Source organism: Phodopus roborovskii, unplaced genomic scaffold (genome assembly GCF_943737965.1).
Source record: "Phodopus roborovskii unplaced genomic scaffold, PHOROB, whole genome shotgun sequence".
NCBI classification, from domain to species: Eukaryota; Metazoa; Chordata; class Mammalia; order Rodentia; family Cricetidae; genus Phodopus; species Phodopus roborovskii.
Genome location: NW_026126443.1, coordinates 2,181,812 through 2,201,406, shown reverse-complemented (window position 1 = coordinate 2,201,406; position 19,595 = coordinate 2,181,812). Strand labels below are relative to the sequence as shown.

At 39.2% G+C, this 19,595-nt stretch overlaps 2 protein-coding genes across 2 annotated transcripts in view; both read left to right on the top strand.

Annotated features, from left to right (window-relative positions):
* LOC127224676 (bile acid-CoA:amino acid N-acyltransferase) overlaps positions 1-19,595 on the top strand; it is a 1,166,658-nt gene that overhangs the window by 23,813 nt on the left and 1,123,250 nt on the right. The gene's annotated exons all lie outside the window — the stretch shown is intronic.
* On the top strand, positions 6,049-14,764 carry LOC127224678 (acyl-coenzyme A amino acid N-acyltransferase 2). The gene is made up of 3 exons (XM_051187777.1): positions 6,049-6,518; positions 7,712-7,914; positions 14,157-14,764. The coding sequence occupies exons 1-3, from the start codon at positions 6,056-6,058 to the stop codon at positions 14,748-14,750; spliced, it is 1,260 nt and encodes a 419-aa protein (XP_051043734.1). The 5' UTR covers positions 6,049-6,055; the 3' UTR covers positions 14,751-14,764.

Genomic DNA, 19,595 nt, shown 5'->3' with positions numbered 1-19,595 from the left:
CTGAGATGCCATTCATCTGAATACTTAGTTGGCTGATCAACAAGCCCTTCTCTATTTCATTGGTTTGTTTATGTCAAAACCACATTATTCCTTTTAGGACAACTCCTACTTATAAAATTTCACTATAATTTAAGTCTTTTTACTTACCTCAGTGTAAAAGATAGAAATTTAGTCTTAAGATAATATTGACCATTATATGTAATTTCTGGCAAGTCAGAATCAATAGATTATTTAAAAAGGTATCCAGAAAAATTAAAGGTTAAAAAAGGTCTCAGTAGCTGAGACACAACAGCTATATCTCTAAGATAGACACTTCCAGAATATAGCCTTCTGAGACCTGTCACCTTGCATCTCTTTTCTTTTATATCTATCTGTATAGCCTACTTAATGAGAACTGTTTCTTTAGGGCTTTATCAGGATAGGAATGATTACATTTAAAAAATGCAAAGTTAAAAGTATTGTGATAAATTAAAAGCCAGGTTCAGAACCACATTAAATGTCTTAATTGCAGCTTTTAATAAACAAAGGGATGCAGGAATAACTTAGATGGTATCCAAGAGCTCTTGTAAAAATGCAGGCCATGGTGGTACATGTTTGTAATTTCAACATGGGGGTGGCAGAGACAGGAAGATCCCTGAGACCAGCTCACTGGTAGCCATCATGACATGTGGTAAGCTTCAGACCAATGAGAGACCCTGTCATGAAGATAACAAGCAAGGTTTTCTTCTGGTATGCACACATGCAGTCTCTTACATACAAACACATGCATTCAGGGGCACAATACATAGAAAACAAATGAATAAATAAAAAGAAATCTATTGCTAAATTTTAGATTTTAAAAGGCAAATATTGTTTTAGGTAGTAGATTAATATCACTATTACCTATTTGATTAGAAGAGGGTGTAAAAGAAAGATTTAAATAACTCATCTGTATGATGTTTCTAAAACCTTCTTTGGGAGGTAAGAAAATAGAACAAATTCTTCAGAGTGTAACTTCAGGTTCTTTTAATGAAAGATTGAGCAGAGTCAACATTGTAAGTCAAATAAAGGCAAAAAGAACAGGCATTGAGCAGTGTTCTGGGGTAGACCAAAGGCTAATATAAAGGGAGTACTGCATTTTCTTCTAGTAAATTTGCTCCATATTAATTGAGGGCTATAGCCAGAACAGCTTTAAATGTAAACTTTCCAGTAGATTACTCTGCAATTGATGTTTAGTATGCCACTAGATATTTTTCAGAGCATCCTAAAAAAACAATGAAATTAAAAAACAGTATTCCATGTAGCTCTATAGGTAAAATACTCGATTCGCAGAATTCAAGTAAAATATTAAACCAACAATCAGTCCAAATGTCTCCTATTCTCTAGATTTATATCTTTCTAGATGTAAATCTGGGCTGACACTCGCATGTCCTGCAATCTGATGAGCCAAGGGAAGATCTAATATCCTCTACTGATAGGAACAGGACAACTGTCCACATCATCCAGTAATGCTGCTTCAGGGAAGAAATGGTTGCTCAAGTTTCTTGTTCCAGCTCCTAGTGGAGTTGGATAGCCAAAGGAAAAAGGGCTGTCTGGTAGGTGATTATCCTAGCTATTCTCACAGACGGAGTTACCAGGTCCATAAGGGAAAGGACAAGTGAGCTTGTGCAAAAGGAAATGTCCATGACTTTGGTGCTGTACAAATCATTATCCAGTAGCATCTTCAAAGGAAGTGTAGCAGGAAGTGCTCCTCTACAGAGGTTCTTCATTTTATGTTGTGGGAAATACAAAACAAAGGTTTACAGTAGTGATAAGTAGAAAAACCTCTGTCAGTACAGAAGCAAAGAAAAGCCTGGATGCCCAATTATCAGGGGGATAAAATGGAAAGTAGGAAGTAGTAAAGAAGAAAATGTTATTTTGTAGTTTAAAAAATGTGATTTTCAGAGGCAGGTGCAATATTCAGCTACGTGAGAAGTCAAGGAAAGAGAATTATTTCAGCTCATGAAATGAGGCTAGCCTGGGGAACATATTAAGATCTATTTCTTTAAGGGAAATAAGTAAGTGTGTGTGTGTGTGTGTGTGTGTGTGTGTGTGTAACATTTTCAAGCATTTCCATTTCAATACTACATTAGAAAAAACTTAGTTTTGGGGAGATTGTAGAGGCTGGAGTTCATGGGCTAGCCTCAGCGACACAGTGACTTTGAGACCTTCCTGAGCTGAATTACATCATATCTCAAAACTAACCAACCCATCAAACAAACAAACAGGCAAAACCCAAAACTAACACAGGCCTTTCAATAAGTGGTGAAGATTTACCACTACTTGGGACTAATTGTGAATTTAAACATAAACCATGAATTCTATATGGACCATAAAACCAAAGAGCAAACTGAGGATAGGGAACACAATTAGCTGTTCCATCCTGGCCTGAAGGTAACAAAAACAAAGGTAAAAATGGATGGCAATAAAATACTGTTATTCCTTCCTGGCCCAAACTAAAAGACATGCTGATAACAATAAATAAAGTTAGTATAAGACACAATCTGAGGTCTATACACATAAAAACTCTGTTAATAAAAAGTTAGACTAGTGTGGTAGTTTGAAAGTAATTGGCCCCCATAAGCACAAAGGGAATGGTACTATTTGTTGGAGGAAGTGTGTCACTGTGGGGGTAGGCTTTGAGGTTTCCTTCATTCAAGTTATATTCAATGTGGTAAACAGTTCACTTCATGTTGCCTGTAGATCAAGATGTAGAAATCTCAGCTCCTCCTCCAGCATCATGTCTGCCGGCCACCATGTCCCACCAATGTTCTACCATGTTCTAAGCTTCTGAAACTGCTAGCCCCAATTAAGTATTTTCCTTTATAAGAGTTGTCATGGTCATGGTGTCTCTTCAGAGCAAAGAAACCCTAACTAAGACAACCAGATTTATATATATATATATATATATATATATATATATATATATGGACTCATATACATATGTGTATGTCTGTGTGTATATGTGTGAGAGAGAAACGAAAAGATACACAGAGAAAGAGACAGACATAGAGAAAACCAAGGCCTTACTATGTGACCACTCAGCCTATCCTAGAACTTGCTATGTAGCTCAGACTGGCCTCAAACTTGTGTTGATCCCCCTGCCTCTACCACTCAAATAGAGTGACTGTGGGTGTGCTTCACTATGTCTCACTACAAACCAACAGTACTTAGGTAAATATTTTCTCTATGAGTTAGCCCTACAGGGTGGAATATTGGTTTCATGTCCAAGGTCTGGAAGAGGGCAATTGTGTACTTCTTCAATTAAAACTGCGAGGGACTGAAGTGGAATAATCCTTTACATTGTGTGAACGTATGTCGCTGTGATTGGTTTAATAAAGAAGGTGACTGGCCAATAGCTGAACAGAATAAGGTTAGGCAGGAGAGTCAGACTAGGAGAATGCTGTGAGGAAGAAGTGCAGAGTGAGGAGTTGCTAGGCAGACACTCAGGAAGCAGGATTTGTAGAAAATGAGCTAACAAGTCACAGACTACCCCAGTTGGGTATGGGGGTCCCTGGAATGAGGGTTCTTGAAGACCAGGTGGATAAAGATTCATAGGTGACAAACAGAAACAAACACAGAGGCCGTTTGAATCTGTGTGTATTCTGTAGTTCTCAAGCAAGGTTTTTTTATACAGATTTTTTTCCTCAGGGGATGTTTTTATTAAACAAACACAAACATGTGATATTATAGTTACTTGGCACAGTGACATAGAAATCCAAAACATGATACCACACAAAACTGTCCTTGGGTAATCAAGATATAGAACCATCCTTGGTTAACATAGAATCATCCAAGGCTAATCACATTAATATATTTTTATGGTCAGATACAGTTTAACATCCATTGTCTAGCTACCATAAATACCCTTCCTGGATAGTGAGATCAACAACTAACTTCTCCATAGAGCCCTCATCTAATACCTGTTGGAAACAGGAGCAAACACCCATACATAAACACTGAGTCCAACTAGAACCCAGATGCAGATGGAGAGGACAAGACCAAGCTGCAGAAACACATAGAGGCAGCTTATCTGAACAAGGAGGAGCTAACGGGCCCCCAGACTGATAGCTGGGAAGCCAGCATGGGACTGACTCAGGCCCCCCCTGAATATGGGTCTCAGCCAGAAGGATTGAACAGTCTAAGGGAACTCAGACAGTGGAGCCAGGATGTATCCCTGGTGCACAAAAGGACCTTGCGAACACATTCCCCATGGAGGGATAACTGCCTTAACCTAGAGACAAGAGAGAAGCCCTAGTCCCTACTTCACATGACCTTTCAGATCTACATGACCCCAACTGGATGGCATTCCCCTACATATGGAATTGGGGTGGGAGGATGGGAGGGGAGGGTGGTTAGGGTGCACGTAGGAGAGTAGAGAGGGTAAAAGGGAGGGAGGGAGAGGAAACTGGGGTCAACATGTAAAATAATAAATTAAATTAAAAAACATCCATTGTCTAGTTCTTAGGTTTTTTCTTTAAATATTGAACTAGTTTAACTATTTCAGCTCTTTTTTATTGAAAGCTTTCGTTACCAGACACTTAAGTCCAGTCTTGATGGCACATGTACAGCCATATGAAATTTTATCGTTGGGAAAATTTTTACTATTTGTACTTAGTGAACGATGTGAATGATTTGGAAAGTGCTATTTTTCTGAGACGAGGTCATGGCTAGTGACCCCACCTTGGGGGATGGTTTCTTATCCATATCTCTTGCTTGAAATGTCAAAGTAGGCTTTCAGGAACATTTCATTAATGTGACAAAAAAAAAAAAAAAAAAAAAAAAAAAGAATAGAAGAACAAACAGAAATTGCCACAAGAATCACAGCCCAATATTTACCTCTGGCTGAGAGTTTTTACAACATTTCCAGGAGACCTCCTTTTGAAGTTATCACCTCAGTCTGTGGAACTTGTCACATAGAATCTACTGGATTCGGTGTGATAGTAGAGGATAGATAAGAAATATAGATTAATTTAAATGTTAACAGTTATTTAGAAATAAATGTGAGTTATCATCTGAGCATTTATAATTAATATTAAGACTCTGAGTGATCAATTGGGAACTGGAAGCTGTGGGAAAGAACTGTCCACCTACAAGGGACAGAGATCCTAAGTGCACCCTTCCTCTTTTTCCTTTGTTTCTGCCTTGTCTTCCCAAGATATTTTACATTTTACTTTATTAGAAAGTGTAACTTTCCAGGCAGCAAGATGACTCAGCAGGTTAAATATTCTTGCTTTCAAGCCTGGTACTCTGAGTATGGTCTCTGGAACACGCATGATGGTAGGAGAAAATGGACTCCGGTGGTTTTGTCCTCCGACCACATATGTACCCAGGCACACCCATGCAAACATACACACAGACAGTAAATAAATGTAATTTTAAAAGTGTAACTTTCTATCTCTCCACATTCAGTCTCCTTTTAAGGACAGCCTTCCTCCGTCCAACTCCAATAAAATCTCCATATGTTCCATTCTGGAATGGGCTGGAGAGATGTGCTGTTTTGGAGCAGCATCTCATGTGTTACTTCTTTTAAAACCTCACACACATCCCCATGGCAGGCATAATTTTCATAGCATTAATGCTCAATTTATTTCAAACCACAAAACTTCAGTGTTATAATGGCTGAGATATGATCTAGTGGTCAGATCTAGTTTGAATTCTCTGTTTTGGTTTCCACTACTCACCAGATTTCAGCATTCCACTTAGCTGTTTCATCACTGTAACATCTGACCAGTGCTCCCACTAATGGCTTCTCCCTCCCCTCCCCTCCCCTCCCCTGCCCTCCCCTTCCTCTCCCTTGCCCTCCCCTCCTCTCCCCTGCCCTCCCCTCTCCCCTCCTCCCCTGTCTTTCCCTTCTGTCCTTTGCCCTCCCCTCCCCTTCCAGTGCTGCACATTTTGTACTAAAGTTCTTGGGAATTTCATTTAATCAGACTTCAGGACAGCTTTGAGTTGGTCTTTCCTTGGACTTCAAGTCTGCACCTCCTTTCCTCTCTCACAACAGTGAAGCACCACCACTGGGCCCACCACCAGCTTGCAGATGATTCAGGTGATAGCCACCCCCTCAAATGCCCTTGCGGATGAGCCTGTGTCCATCCGAGCGACAGGCCTGCCTCCATCACAGATAGTGACCATAATGGCCACACTGAAGGATGAGAAGGAGAATCTGTTCCAATCCAAAGCCTTTTACAAGGCCAACGAGGCCGGCGAGGTGGACCTGGAGTGGGCATCGGCCTTGGGGGGTGACTATGTAGGGGTCCATCCAATGGGCCTCTTTTGGTCTCTGAAGCCCAAGAAGATTTTCCAGAGGCTAATAAAGAAAGATGTGATGAACAGCCCCTTTCTTATCACTCTGGACCTGTATGACTCTGTTTGCTTGCAAGATTCAGTCACAGTTAAACCCAAGGCCAGCCAGATAGTGCAGCGCTGGTTTGCTGGCCCTGGGGTTCAGCGGAAGCAGATCCGAGAAGGTCGGGTACGTGGAGCCCTTTTTCTCCCTCCAGGTGAGAATAGTCTTTGTTGACTTAGAACGTATTTTTTTTCTACTTGTGACCTTTTTTTGCTGAAGGAATTTTAACACGATCCTGGGTATATAAATATATGAAGTAGGTGTGGAAAACAGTTACTGATAATAAAGCATAGAAAATGATTTAAAAACAGTTCTTTGGTGTGCACATGATTTTACCATCTATTAAAGAAGAAAGCAAATTTGCACACTGATTAGATGAATGGGCCTGCCTAGAATTAAACTTTGGTTGAATATTTGAGACTATAGGGCATGGATAGATTATCCTCATTGCTTTTCAGAACTGGCTGATATTTTGGTTTTCATGATTGTCAGTACTAAGAAATCTTCTTCACATGAATATGCAGTACCAAATGGTACCAGTATATTTAGGGTCATTTAAAAACTTGCTGAAAATTCTACCTGCATCCTAAGTCAAAGTCCACTTTATGAGTTTTTAATGAAACTCAAGTCAGTAAGTCAAAGAGCAATTTTAAAAATCAGACATTCTAACATTATACGTTAAGAAGATTTTAATTTGATACGTGCTGAAAAATGACAGGCGGGACACATAAAAAGTCCTTGTTTTCTGTAATTAAACCACTATGTATCATATGAATGGAAAACTGCATGTGAAGTAAAAACTCTGTGGGTCATAATACACAGCAAATAAACTTGAACCTGAGCTCTGTCGTTTGAGGCAGCATCTACTTGTGATTATTGCTACTCTGACACAAGCAGAGAGAAGGGTGCCTGCCATTCTTTCAGAATTGGGGTAAAGTGAAGTCTGGCAGGCATCAGCAGAAACACCTTGGGACCACTACTCTTTTTATTTTGAATTAAATTTTGGACGCTGTATATTCAAATGGTTTCTTGCTGTCAAATTTCTCCCACATTCACTTATATGAGCCCATATGGATTTGTGACCCACAATTTCAGAAGCTGTGATATAGGTAGAAAATTCAGATGAAATAAGTGTGTACTCTCATGTGGACGTGTGTGTGTGTGTGTGTGTGTGTGTGTGTGTGTGTGTGTGTGTGTGCATGCGTGTGCTCATGCATGTGAACATGTACAAGTATGTACCAGTGTGTACTTGTATGCAACATATTTGTTGTATTTGTTCTGTCTTTGTTTTCACCGTTGTACTGAACTCTCTTTTGATCCCAATTTCTTGTTTCTTTTTTCTTCCAGGAGAAGGTCCTTTCCCAGGAATTATTGATTTATTCGGGATTGTTGGAGGTCTAGTTGAATTTCGTGCCAGTCTTTTGGCTTCCCATGGCTTTGCAGTGCTGGCATTAGCGTATTTTGCCTATGAAGACCTGCCTGAAAAACTGCTGGAGATTGACTTGGAATATTTTGAGGAAGCTGCCAACTTCCTACTAGCTCATCCCAAGGTACTTAAAATACCTCTTGCTTCATCTCACAAAAATCATAGGAAACACAAAGCACACATGTCTGGCCCAATCAGTGCAGTCTTGGGCAGAACACAGCTTACATTGTAAGAGTGGCAGGACAGTTGAGTTGATTAGTAATTACTGTTTACTGGCACTCAGAAGACAATAAATGCATGGTGCACACACTGTGACTCTCTTCGGTGGGAAAAAGCCAAGATATGTTACATTTGAAGTTCTCTCAGTATATTCATAAGTGGCTCTTCAGTGTTCTATCAGCCACTGATCCTGAATTCTGAACTTGATACGTTTTCACACACCAGTGATGGTCTTTACATGATATAATGTTAGTGCAGGTCACACTAAAGGATCTGAGACTAAGACTAAAGCAGAAGTTCAGAAATGGAAATGACGTATAAGGGTACACATAATTACCAGAAAAAACAACTTAGTCCAAACATGTGACTTCCTGAATTAGTGCTTCAATTATTTCAATAGCTGGGGTTGGTGGATACAGCAACTAACTAATGCTGGAAGCCAGGCTCAGGGGAGAAATCCGAAAAGGAAGGGTCTTTTAAGCATCTGTGTAGCAATGAAATGAGTGGCCTCAGCATCACCCGAGATATGATAGAAAGGCAAAATTCTATACCATAATTCATAATCAGTATTTGGGTGTTTCTTATAGAAATGAAAATTTGAGAAGGACTGAAGAGTACACTTCATAACCTAGCTTCTCTTAGGAAGTAAATGTCAATTGAATTGTGACTTAGTTTTCTTACAGAGGTCCCAAAGTATTGATATTTGTGTTAGTGACTGAAGAGACACACAAATGGTAGATACCATATGGTATCTACAGAGCTGAGAGTTGAGATGCTAGTTAATTTAACTATATTATTTATGGTTTTGTTCACTCATAATCGATATGTGTGCTCAAGCTAACAAAGGTAAAATAATAAAGGCAAAGCCCTTGCATTTGCTCAGTGACTCTTATTTTATTTACACAACATTTTTTTCCCATTTATTTCACATATCAACTGTAGACAGAGTTTTGTTTCCTCCTGGTCCCTCAACCATTTAGTCCCACATAAACACACAGATGGTTATATTAATTATAAACTATTTGGCCGGTGGCTCAGGCTTCCTATTGGCTAGCTTTCTCTTGATTATTAACCCATTTCTATTAATCTAAGTATTGTCATGTGGTCTTGGCTTACTGGGGAATGCCCGAACCTGTTACTCCTTCAGTGGCTACATGGTATCTGCATGGTGGCTCCTGTTTGTCTCCCTCTTCTGAGCATTTCTAGTCTAGTAGCCCCACCTATATTCCCTGCCTGGCTACTGGCCAATCAGCATTTATTCACCAACTAATAGAGAAGGACATCCTCCACCATCTCTTCTTTTCTGTCTATCTAAATAGAAAGGTTTTAACACAGTAAGTTTATGTATATCAAACAAGTTATCAAGCAAGAACTATAGTTAACAATATTTAGACCATTAACATTGGGCAAAATTTAATGAAAAAATTCTATCATCTCTCCTATTTTTGTGAGTCTAAAGTTTTATATGTAACTATATTTTTAACAACTATCTGTCTTCAACTACACCAAAGAACTCAGAAGGATAATATATAAACTGTAGAATCAACAGACATCTTCATGCCTGGATAGTCCCCCAAAGTTCCTCTGTAATGTTGAGGCAGCCATCTTCAGTCTCTAGACCTAGACTGGGAAGACTTCTCAGGAAAGCAGGACATTTGAAACTGTCTCACCTATATTGGCAGTTTGTTAGTCATTTTTTTTTCTGTGTCCTGAAGAATGTCTGCAGACTCTTCCATGAAGCAGGAACCCTGAAGGACTGACCCATTGTGTTTTGGCAAGTTCAGCAGTCACGTTCCTGTGGATCCTGCAGGTCCAGTTTATACAGCATACAGTGAAATGGTCCAGACAAGAGCAGTTTCTTGTTCAAAAGGCCAGTTTTGCCACATTGAAGGCAAACTCCATAACAGGTTTCTTTAATGCCCATCTTCCTCTCTGACATAATCGGTGTTTCCAGGAGCAGTTATGTCTTATTGTCATGAAAATCCCTAACAAACCATTTTAAATGCCATAATCTGTAGGTGTTTGAAAGGTTTTGAAGAATACCTATTCTTTTGAAATATATCTATATATCTAGAAAACCTAACTAACATAACTATGTTTTTACTATTATGGGTTACTACCTATAATATGTATTTTAAAATTATACATTACATTTTAAAAGAGCTGTATAAACACAAAACCTAAACAGGAATAGAAATGTACATATAAAAAATTAATCTTAAATTTGTATCAATAAAACAAAATCCATGACAATGTAAAGTATTCATATCTATCATATTCCCTTTTGATTTTTGGAAAGAGATTGATTGTAATCATTAACTATTTTTAAAAACCCTGTTTAAATGAAAACAAACATTTAAATATTTATAAACAATATTTGGGAATGTGGGCATAGTTCTCTCAAAACTGCTCCCTGGTGTTTGTGGGTGCTGTCAATACCGTGGAGATCCTGAGAAAACCCAGAACCTGACCAAACCCTGGCTGTAGTAGTTGGAGGTTGCATCATCTCAGCTGTTTTGGATGTTGGATCACCTGGGCCACTGCTTCAGGACATCTTGCTTGATCAAACCATATTAGTCTTCAAGCAATCCACAGATTTTCATCTTTTGTGTAAACAAAAACAGAACTTATTTTCCAAAGTAACCTGCCTTTAGACTGAAGTTTTGAAGTCAAGGAATTTTCAAAACATATAGGTTGGATTAATCCAGCAACATTTACAACCAAATGTCTCTTAGCAGTTGTTGCTCCTTCCTCACAAATCAAACAATTCAAAGACAACATAATGACAAATGGTATCCAGACTCACTGTGTATTTTCCATCTTTACTTGGCTTTTTTTTTTTTTAAACTAACTATTTATTTATTTATTTATTTATTCAGTTTTTGAGACAGGGTTTCTCTGTGTATCATTTCTCTCCTGGAACTTGCTCTGTAAGGCAGGCTGGCCTTGAAATCACAGAGATTCACTTTTTCTGCTTCCCGAGTGCTAGGATTAAAGGCATGTGCCACCACACCCAGCTACTCTATTTCTTTTTTTTAATAACTTTATACATTTTTTTCTCTCCCAAGCCTACATACATTTTTAAACATACTGTAAACTTAGCTCTCTATTAATTATTAACCCATTTCTATTAATCTAAGTATTTTCACGTGGTCTTGGCTTACCAGAGAATGCCTGGGCCTTTATTCTTTCAGTGGCTACATGGCATCTTCCTAGCAGCTCCATAGAGTCCTCTGGCGACTCCTCCCTGTCTCACTCTTCCCAGCATTCCTAGTCTGGTAGCCCTGCCTATACTCCTTGCCTGTCTACTTGCCAATCAGCAATACCAAAGGATATCCCCCATCAACCTACCAGTTTCCCTTCCCTCCTCCCGTCATATCCCCTTCCCCTTTTCCACCCACTCTTCCATCTCCATTCAGAAAGGGACAGGCCTCCCTTGGGCTTGCACAAATCATGGCACATCAAGTTGTGGCAGGACTGAGCTCCTCCCCTTAGGTGGAGCCAGGTAATCCAGTTTGGGGAACAGGTTACAAAAAGCCAGCTAAGTGCCAGTGAGTGGTCCTGCTATCACTGTTAGAAGCCATACTAAGAGACTAAGCTACAGGATTATCAGACACAAGCAGAGGGCCTAGGTCAATCCCATTCAGGTTCTCTGACTATTGGTCCAGCATCTATGAGCTTCCAGGAGTTCAGTTCAGCTATCTTTGTGGGTTCCATCATCATGAACCCCCTGGCTGGTATAATCCATCTTCCCTTTCTTCCACAAAACTCTATGAGCTTAGCACAGTGCTTGTCTGTGGATCTCTGCTTGTTTCCATCAGTTACTGGATAGAGAATCTCTGATGGCAATTAGGAAAGTCACCAGTCAGTTTACAGTAGATGGCCAGTTCATGCACCCTCTCCACCATTGCTAGGAGTCTTAGTTAGGGTCATCCTTGTGGGTTCCTAGGGTTTTGGCACTAGGGTTCTCCCCCAAATGCCCTCCACACCAAGACATCTCTTTTGTTACTCTTCCTTTCATCTTCCTCCAACCTGCCTCATTCACCCAACCCTCCCAACCTGCTCCCATCCAGCCATCCCGCAGCCCCTGACCCTAGTTTACCCAGGAGATCTTTTCTACTTCCCATTCCTAGGGAAATCCATGCATCCCTCTCTGGGCTTTCCTAGTTATCTAGTCTCTCTGAGGCTGTGAATTGTAGATTGGTTATCCTATACTTTACTCCTAATAAACCACCTGTGAGTAAGTACATGTCATATTTGTCTTTCTGCCTTTCTGGGTCTGGATTACCTTACGCAGAATGATTTTTTTCTAGTTGCATCCATTTGCTTGCAAATTTTATGGGGTCATTTTTTTTTAACTGAGTAGTACCCCAATGTGTGTATTACCACATTTTTCTTATCCATCCTTTGGTTGAGGGACATCTAGTCTGTTTTCAGGTTCTGGCTGCTATGAACATAGTTGCTCAAACATAGTTGCTCAGTGACTTTTAAGCACTACATTCATAGCAATATTTGATATGCACCATCCCATCTAACATTCACAGTAGCTTTATAGCATAAATATTTCTAACTCAAAAATCTAAATCTGAAACTTATAACAATGCTCAAAGTTATTTTGGACTACTGTGCAGATTTCAGATTTCCACAGTGTAGCCTATCTGCCCATAGAGTCTGTTCAAATATTTCAAAGTCTGAAAATTCCAGATCTGAAACACTGGCACTGAGCTTTTCACATGAAGGCTATTCCATCTGTGACAGCAGTCTTCCTTCCTTCTTTCCTTCCTTCCTTCCTTCCTTCCTTCCTTCCTTCCTTCCTTCCTTCCTTCCTTCTTCTCTCTCCCTCTCTTCCTTCCTTTCTTCTTTTCTTTCTCCCTTTCTTCCTTCTCCTCCTCCCCTTCCTCCTGCTTCATAAGAAAGCTTAATTAGATACATTATCAAAACTACATTGCCAGAAAGTGACACAGTCCAGCAGTGTCTTTGCTTCAACTATCAAGTGATTTTTGACTCCTTAGCTCTAGCATTCTGTTCTTAATAACTATGGACAGGGACGGCCTGACTTCTCAAGGAGAAGAGAGTGTTTTCTGTCCTGCTGCCTGTCCAGAATGCTCTATCTGTCCTCACTCAACCTGTCAAATTCCCTCTGCATAATCAATCCACCAGATTGAGAGAAAGCCTTCCTTTTGGGATCCTTAGCCTTGTTCTGTGGGACAGGGTATTTCAGGCATCTAGAGAAGAAGCCTTTTATCTGTCTATTCTCAATGCTTTCAGTGTTAACTCTTTGATTAATGCAGTCAATAATATATATGTGTAAACCCTTGTAGCTGTACACTAATATTTACATGAGAATTTTATTTATAGAATATTTGAAATAATGTAGCAAATATACTATGCCCATCTGTGTGTGCATTCATGTATAACATGCACATGTGGGGTGTGTGTGTGTGTGTGTGTGTGTGTGTGTGAGTGTGTGTGTGCTTGCATGTGCATGTGTGTGTGTATTGGAGGTCAGAAGTCAAATTTGATGCCCTTCCTTTTTCAACATCCTCCTTGTTTTTAAGGCAGGGCTTCTCAGTGACCTGTTACTGACCAAGTACATAAGGCTGGCTGGCAAGTGAACCCATAGGGTTTGCAGGTCTCTGCCTCCCTATTGTTTGATATACAACAGTGCACCATGACCCTTGCCTGCCTTTTAAACATGGTCCTGGTGGATAAACGTGGGTCCTGTACTCTACCACTGAGCTGTTTTCCCAGCTCCAAGCATCTTTTTTTAGTGAAGTCAAGAATGTGGTCTTTCAAAAAGATCAACTTCCTCAGTTATTGTCAGGGTCTCACTATGTAGCCTAGGCTGGATTAGAACTCAAAATCTCTTGCCTCAGTTTCCCTGATGTTGGGATTATAGAACTGTGCCACCACCTCTATCTCTAGAATGCTACTTTTGAGGAAGTTTTATTTTGATTGTTCCAAGATGGGTGATAAAGTTGTTCCCACAAGATGCTAAAGCTCAGAGATGGTATTAAATAGGCAGTAGTGTCTAGCTGGAAAATCTGGAGTGCTAGAGTTTGGCTGTTTTGACTGCCCGGCCTTCCTTTGGAGACTTCTTCCCAGAGGACAGCATTTAAACTGGTTTCCCTTTGCTTTGTGTTCAAGATCCAACAACCAGGAATTGGTGTGATCTCCACGAGCAAAGGTGCAGAGATCGGGCTGGCCATGGCCTGCTATCTGAAGCAGGTGGTTGCCACTGTCTGCATCAATGGGTCCAGCGCCATCTTAGACTTTCCTCTAAGGTATCGGGATTTGTTTGTGACAGCCATCCAACGGGCTCAGGAACATGTCCAAGTCCATGCCTCAGGGGCTGTACGCTTCCGTTCCTTTATAGATGACCTCTGGAATAAGCTGAACCCACACAGTATACTTCCTGTGGAAAAAGCCCAAGGGTGGATCCTCTTCATTGTAGGAGAGAATGATGAGTCCCTGGATAGTAAGGCATATGCACAAAGGGCCATGGATCAGCTCCACAGCCATGGGAGAAGCAGTGGAAGAATGCTGGCATACCCCGGGGCAGGCCACCTCATAGAGCCTCCCTATTCTCCCTGTTGCTTTGCATCCTGGAACTCTGGCTTGCCTAGCCCCTTGCTTTGGGGAGGAGATCCCATTGCTCACGCAGCAGCCCAGGAACACTCATGGAGAGAGATCCAGAAGTTCTTCAGGAAATACCTCCTTCAGTCCAGAAGCAAACTCTAAGCAAAGGGAGTGACCATGCCTAGGTAGCGGGCAGGAAGTGGGTTAGAGAAGAGGGTTGAATTGGTGTGAGGATAATAGCATTAATTAGGAATTGGAGGGTAGGGGTGGGGTTGGGGGGGACAGTATTATCCTTGAGTCCTTATATTCACATGTATTCTAATGAAATTGGAAGAAAATGAGACAAAAGATCAAGCCACTCACTCATCTGAGGTGTTTCTGACAAATTTGTATGTAGTTGGAAACTGTGTAAATTATATTTTAGTTTATATGTTGGAATACATCAGTATTCAGAAATTGTGAGATTCTTGCAAACTGATAAACACTGCTTATGTATATCCAGTAAGGATTCATTTGATCTAGGCATTTCCAATCCAAATGGATTCTCTAAAACTGCCAACTTCTTTCTAGGAGTACATTCTGTTTACAATGTTTCAAGTTGGATATCTGATGCTTGAATGAATGAACATTTCAGTTCACTATCAAGCATAATGCTTGCTGTAGATATCCAGTAGATAGCTTTTTTAAAAAGTGGGATGTTTCTCTTTATTCTAGGTATATGTCATTATTTTTTTTTTTAAATCGGGAATACAATTAAATTTAATCAAGGGCCTTTGTGACATTTATTGAATCTGAGTAAGTTAATGTAAACAAGACTTTTAGAGCAGTGTCTGGCATATAACTCTCACCTCATCAGAGTCAGCTGTGGTTTTCACAGTGGCATCCTGTATGGTGTCAGGATGCTTTCCTCCTCCCTTCTCATCTGGTGAGTTACATTCATTCGTCAGTCATTTCTTCCGTGTGTTCATTAGGTTTGAATAGATGAGACTCTTGCATTGACTAACAAGGATGCTCAAGTTTCTTTTGGAACCAATCTCATTATTTATATTTCTTCAGAATTTCACTTGTTATCTAGAACATGTTGTATTCATATTTTATTTTTACATAGATTCTGTTATTTATCTGTTTTTTTCATTTCTCTCAGTCTGACTTACATAAATATTTTCCAGTCTTATTTATATTGGCAAGTGGTGACTTTTGCTTCACTTACTGGTCAAATCTTTTAAAATTCATTCTTTAATTTTTTATGCTTTAAAGTAAATTAATTCATGCTCTTGTCTTCCTGTTGTTTTATTTATTTTTTGCTATTGGTTTCTTTTTTTGTTGCTTGTTTGCTTCTGATTCATAGTGTTCTCTTTTTGTTTACTTTTACTTTCTGTTCCTCTTTGACACAAAGGTAGTTTTTACTGAAGTATAAAATGTCATCACTTGGAAGGGGAGGATAGGAGGAATGTCACTTTGCCATGGAGGGATCAAATTGGCCCTACCCAGACCTACTCCCACTGGCCTGTGAAAATGGACAGTTTGACATGGTGGACTTCACAGAAGGAGGTAATAGCCAGTCCTTACAGCATGTTGACCTTTAGTCTGATCAAGCCTTTGATCATTTACTAGTATTGTTATCACAAGTGCACAAGTGCAAACTTCAGGTTATTCTACAGGTCAGCTGTTCTAGAGCTTCAGTAATTAATTGCATGGGTACCACTAGGTAAAGCTGGAAAGATTGTCAGGACTACAGGAGACTTTAAAAAAATGCTCTAAGAGGTTCTTATCTGAACAGAGTTACTGTAAAAATTAATTAGGAGATGGAGAAAAAGTTAAACCTTTATTTTTCATTGATAACAGTGACATATTAGTGCAAAGTTCAGATGTATATATTGGAGCATAGCCTGTCACTTTAAGACTCTGTTCACTCAAAGAGACCAAGTTCCCAGCCCACTGTACCTCTCTACATTCTTTCCCTCCATCCTCCCTTATCACGCCTGTCCACAGCGCCTCTCCCTGCTCCTTCCCTACATCTCTCCTCTCTGTAACAGACAGTTAAGTCTGTGGCCTCACAGTCCCTCACCCTAAAGCTGCAAGAGAGGCTTATGGTTCTACTGGATACTTAGCACATAGGCTATGTGAAAATGTTACATGAATCAGATCACATGGAATAAGACTTCCTATCTGTCCTCCAAAACACAAGAAAGCCAGGCTATCTCTTTTATTTGGGAAATTTATAAGGAGCCTTGTGCCTTGTTGTGCTCTTCAGTGATAACTGTTGTGATATATATTTTGCTTTGTTAAGGTTAAAACCCTTCTTTTTATTTTAGACAAAAAAGAGGAGATGATGGGAGATATCATTCTGTAAATATGTTTCTCATACTGGTTAATGAATAAAGCACTGTTGGCCAATAGGAAAGCAAGAGAGGAGGGACTAGGAGACAAGGAGGAAAGAGGAAGTAGGAAGAAGGAGTCAACATGGAGAGATTGGGGAGAGCAGAACCGCCGCCCACCCTCTCTCCGGTAAGATAAACCACATGGAAATACTTAGATTAATAGAAATGGGTTAATAATTAAGACAGAGCTAGCCGATAAGAAACAAGTAACTGGCCAACAGAATTATATCTAATACAGCATCTCTCTGTGTTATTTGGGGCAGGTGTGGTGGTGGGACCAGAATAGTAGTGGGGAAAATCCTACTCCTTACCCTCCAGGGTATCTCTCTGTTAGTATAAGCTGTCCCTCTTAGTGAAATGCCTCTTCAGTTTTTAAAGAGAAGCAAGACTCCCATGCCCTCTCTGTGAATGTAGTTCATTTCTGAAGGGTAATTTTACTTCAGTCATCTTCTTAAACCTGCCACTCCATGAATTCTAATAATATGTATATATATTCAGGAATTATTACATCAGGCAAATTAAATATCACTTCACGTACTTATGACATTTTTGTACTGAATCTGTTCTTTTTATGATTTTGATATACATGTATGTTATTACCTAAGTCATTATATTGTTAAAAATATCTCATAATTACTTTTATTGTTTAATTCATATACATAGGTCATTATTTTTCCATTACTCTATAGAATAGTTTGAATAGGGCCCTTGTCTTTGAATAATTTGAGTATAGGTTAATATTAAATAGTATCAAGAAATGACACTAATAAATTGTAATTACATTATTATGTATGATGATGGTATTGTGGTTATATAAAGAAGTTTGGAGATTTATATTGAAGTATTCAGTAGTGGCAAGTTTTTATATGGGGGTATTATTATAAAAGTCAGGAATATTACAAAATGCAGAATTACTGCAAAAGACTTTGGATGCTGTCTTGATTAAGCTCTGTTACAATATTCTATTTGCCTTTATGTATGCCTGCAAATTTCTCATAATAAAGAGCTGAAAATTGTACCGATGTGTTTGTTTCTCTGCCCCCAAAGCAAAATTACCTTCTTCAACCTCCTCACAGATTATTACTTTGTTTTAACAGTAAATATTATTTTAACATAGCTATAATTTAGATATTTATTTTTTCTTCCTTGCTGCCTATTTGTAAAAAAAAAAAAAAAAAAAAAAAAAAAAACTTGGATTTTTCTTCCTTACTGCCTATTTGAAAAAAAAAAAGAGGTCTGGATTTTTCACATGTGAAAATGTTCATATTTTCATCTGTTTAATAGCAACTTTTATAGACTCAGAATTTGATGTTCTTTAGTTGTTTAGTCTGGTATTTAGTCTATTTAGTATTTAGTTTGACATGGAAATCTCTTGAGGAAATATGCCTTCCCTTTAACCTTTATGACACTCTCACATAGTTTGAGTTGGCTTCCTGGAAAGTCTGCACAAATAGCATGTTATGGATGCCAACATATGAGACCCTGAAGTGAGGAAGCCACACCTCTGAGCACTGAGGCGCAGTCTGGAGAGAGTCTACTTGTTCTCCTGGCTTTGTCTGCAGTGAGGTTCTGGCTATAAGAAATAATGCTGCTATGAACACAGTTGAGCAAACATCCTTGTGATATGATTGTACATCCTTTGGGTATATGGTCAAGAGTGGTATTGCTGGGTCTTGAGGTAGATTGATTCCCAATTTTCTGAGAAACTGTCATAATCATTTTGAAAGTGGCTGTACAAGTTTGTACTCTCACCATCAGTGGAGGAGTGTTCCCCTTACTCCATATCCTCTCCAGCATAAACTGTCATCAGTGTTTTTATTAGCCATTTTGATAGGTGTAAGATGGTATCTCAGAAACGTTTGGGTATGCATTTCCCTGATGGCTACTGATGTTGAGCAATTCCTTAAGTGTCTTTCAGTGCTTTGAGTTTCTTCTGTTGAAAATTCTGTTTAGATCTCAACATTTTATTTGGGTTACTTGGTATTTTGGTGTCTAGTTTCTTGAGTTATTTATATATTTTTGAGATTAGCCGTCTGTGAGATGTGGGGTCTGTAAAGATCTTTTCCCATTCTGTAGGCTGACATTTTGTCTTATTGACCATATCCTTTACCTTACAGAAGCTTCTCAGTTTCAAGAGGTCCTATTTATTGATTGATTGTTGCTCTCAATGTTTGTGTTACTAGTGTTTTATTTAGGAAGAGTTCTTCTGTGCCAATGTGTTCAAGGCTACTTCCCATTTTTTCTTCTTTCAGGTTCAGTGTAGCTGGATTCATGTTGAGGTCTTTGATCCATGTGGCCTTGAGTTTTGTGCATGGTGATAGATACAGATCTTTTTGCATTCTTCTACAAGTTGACATGTAGTTATGCCAGTACATTTGTTGAAGATGCTTTCTTTTTCTTCCACTGTAAAATTTGGCTTCTTTTTAAAAAACCAGGTGTTCATAGGTGTGTGGATTAATTTCGGTAATTTCAATTCTATTCCATTGAATTACATGTCTGTTTTTATTCCAATGCCAAGCTGTTTTTATTACTATAGCTCTATAATAGAGCTTGAAGTCAGGGATGGTGATTCCTCTGGAAATTTCTTTATTATACAGAATTGTTTTTTTCATATGAAGTTGAGGTT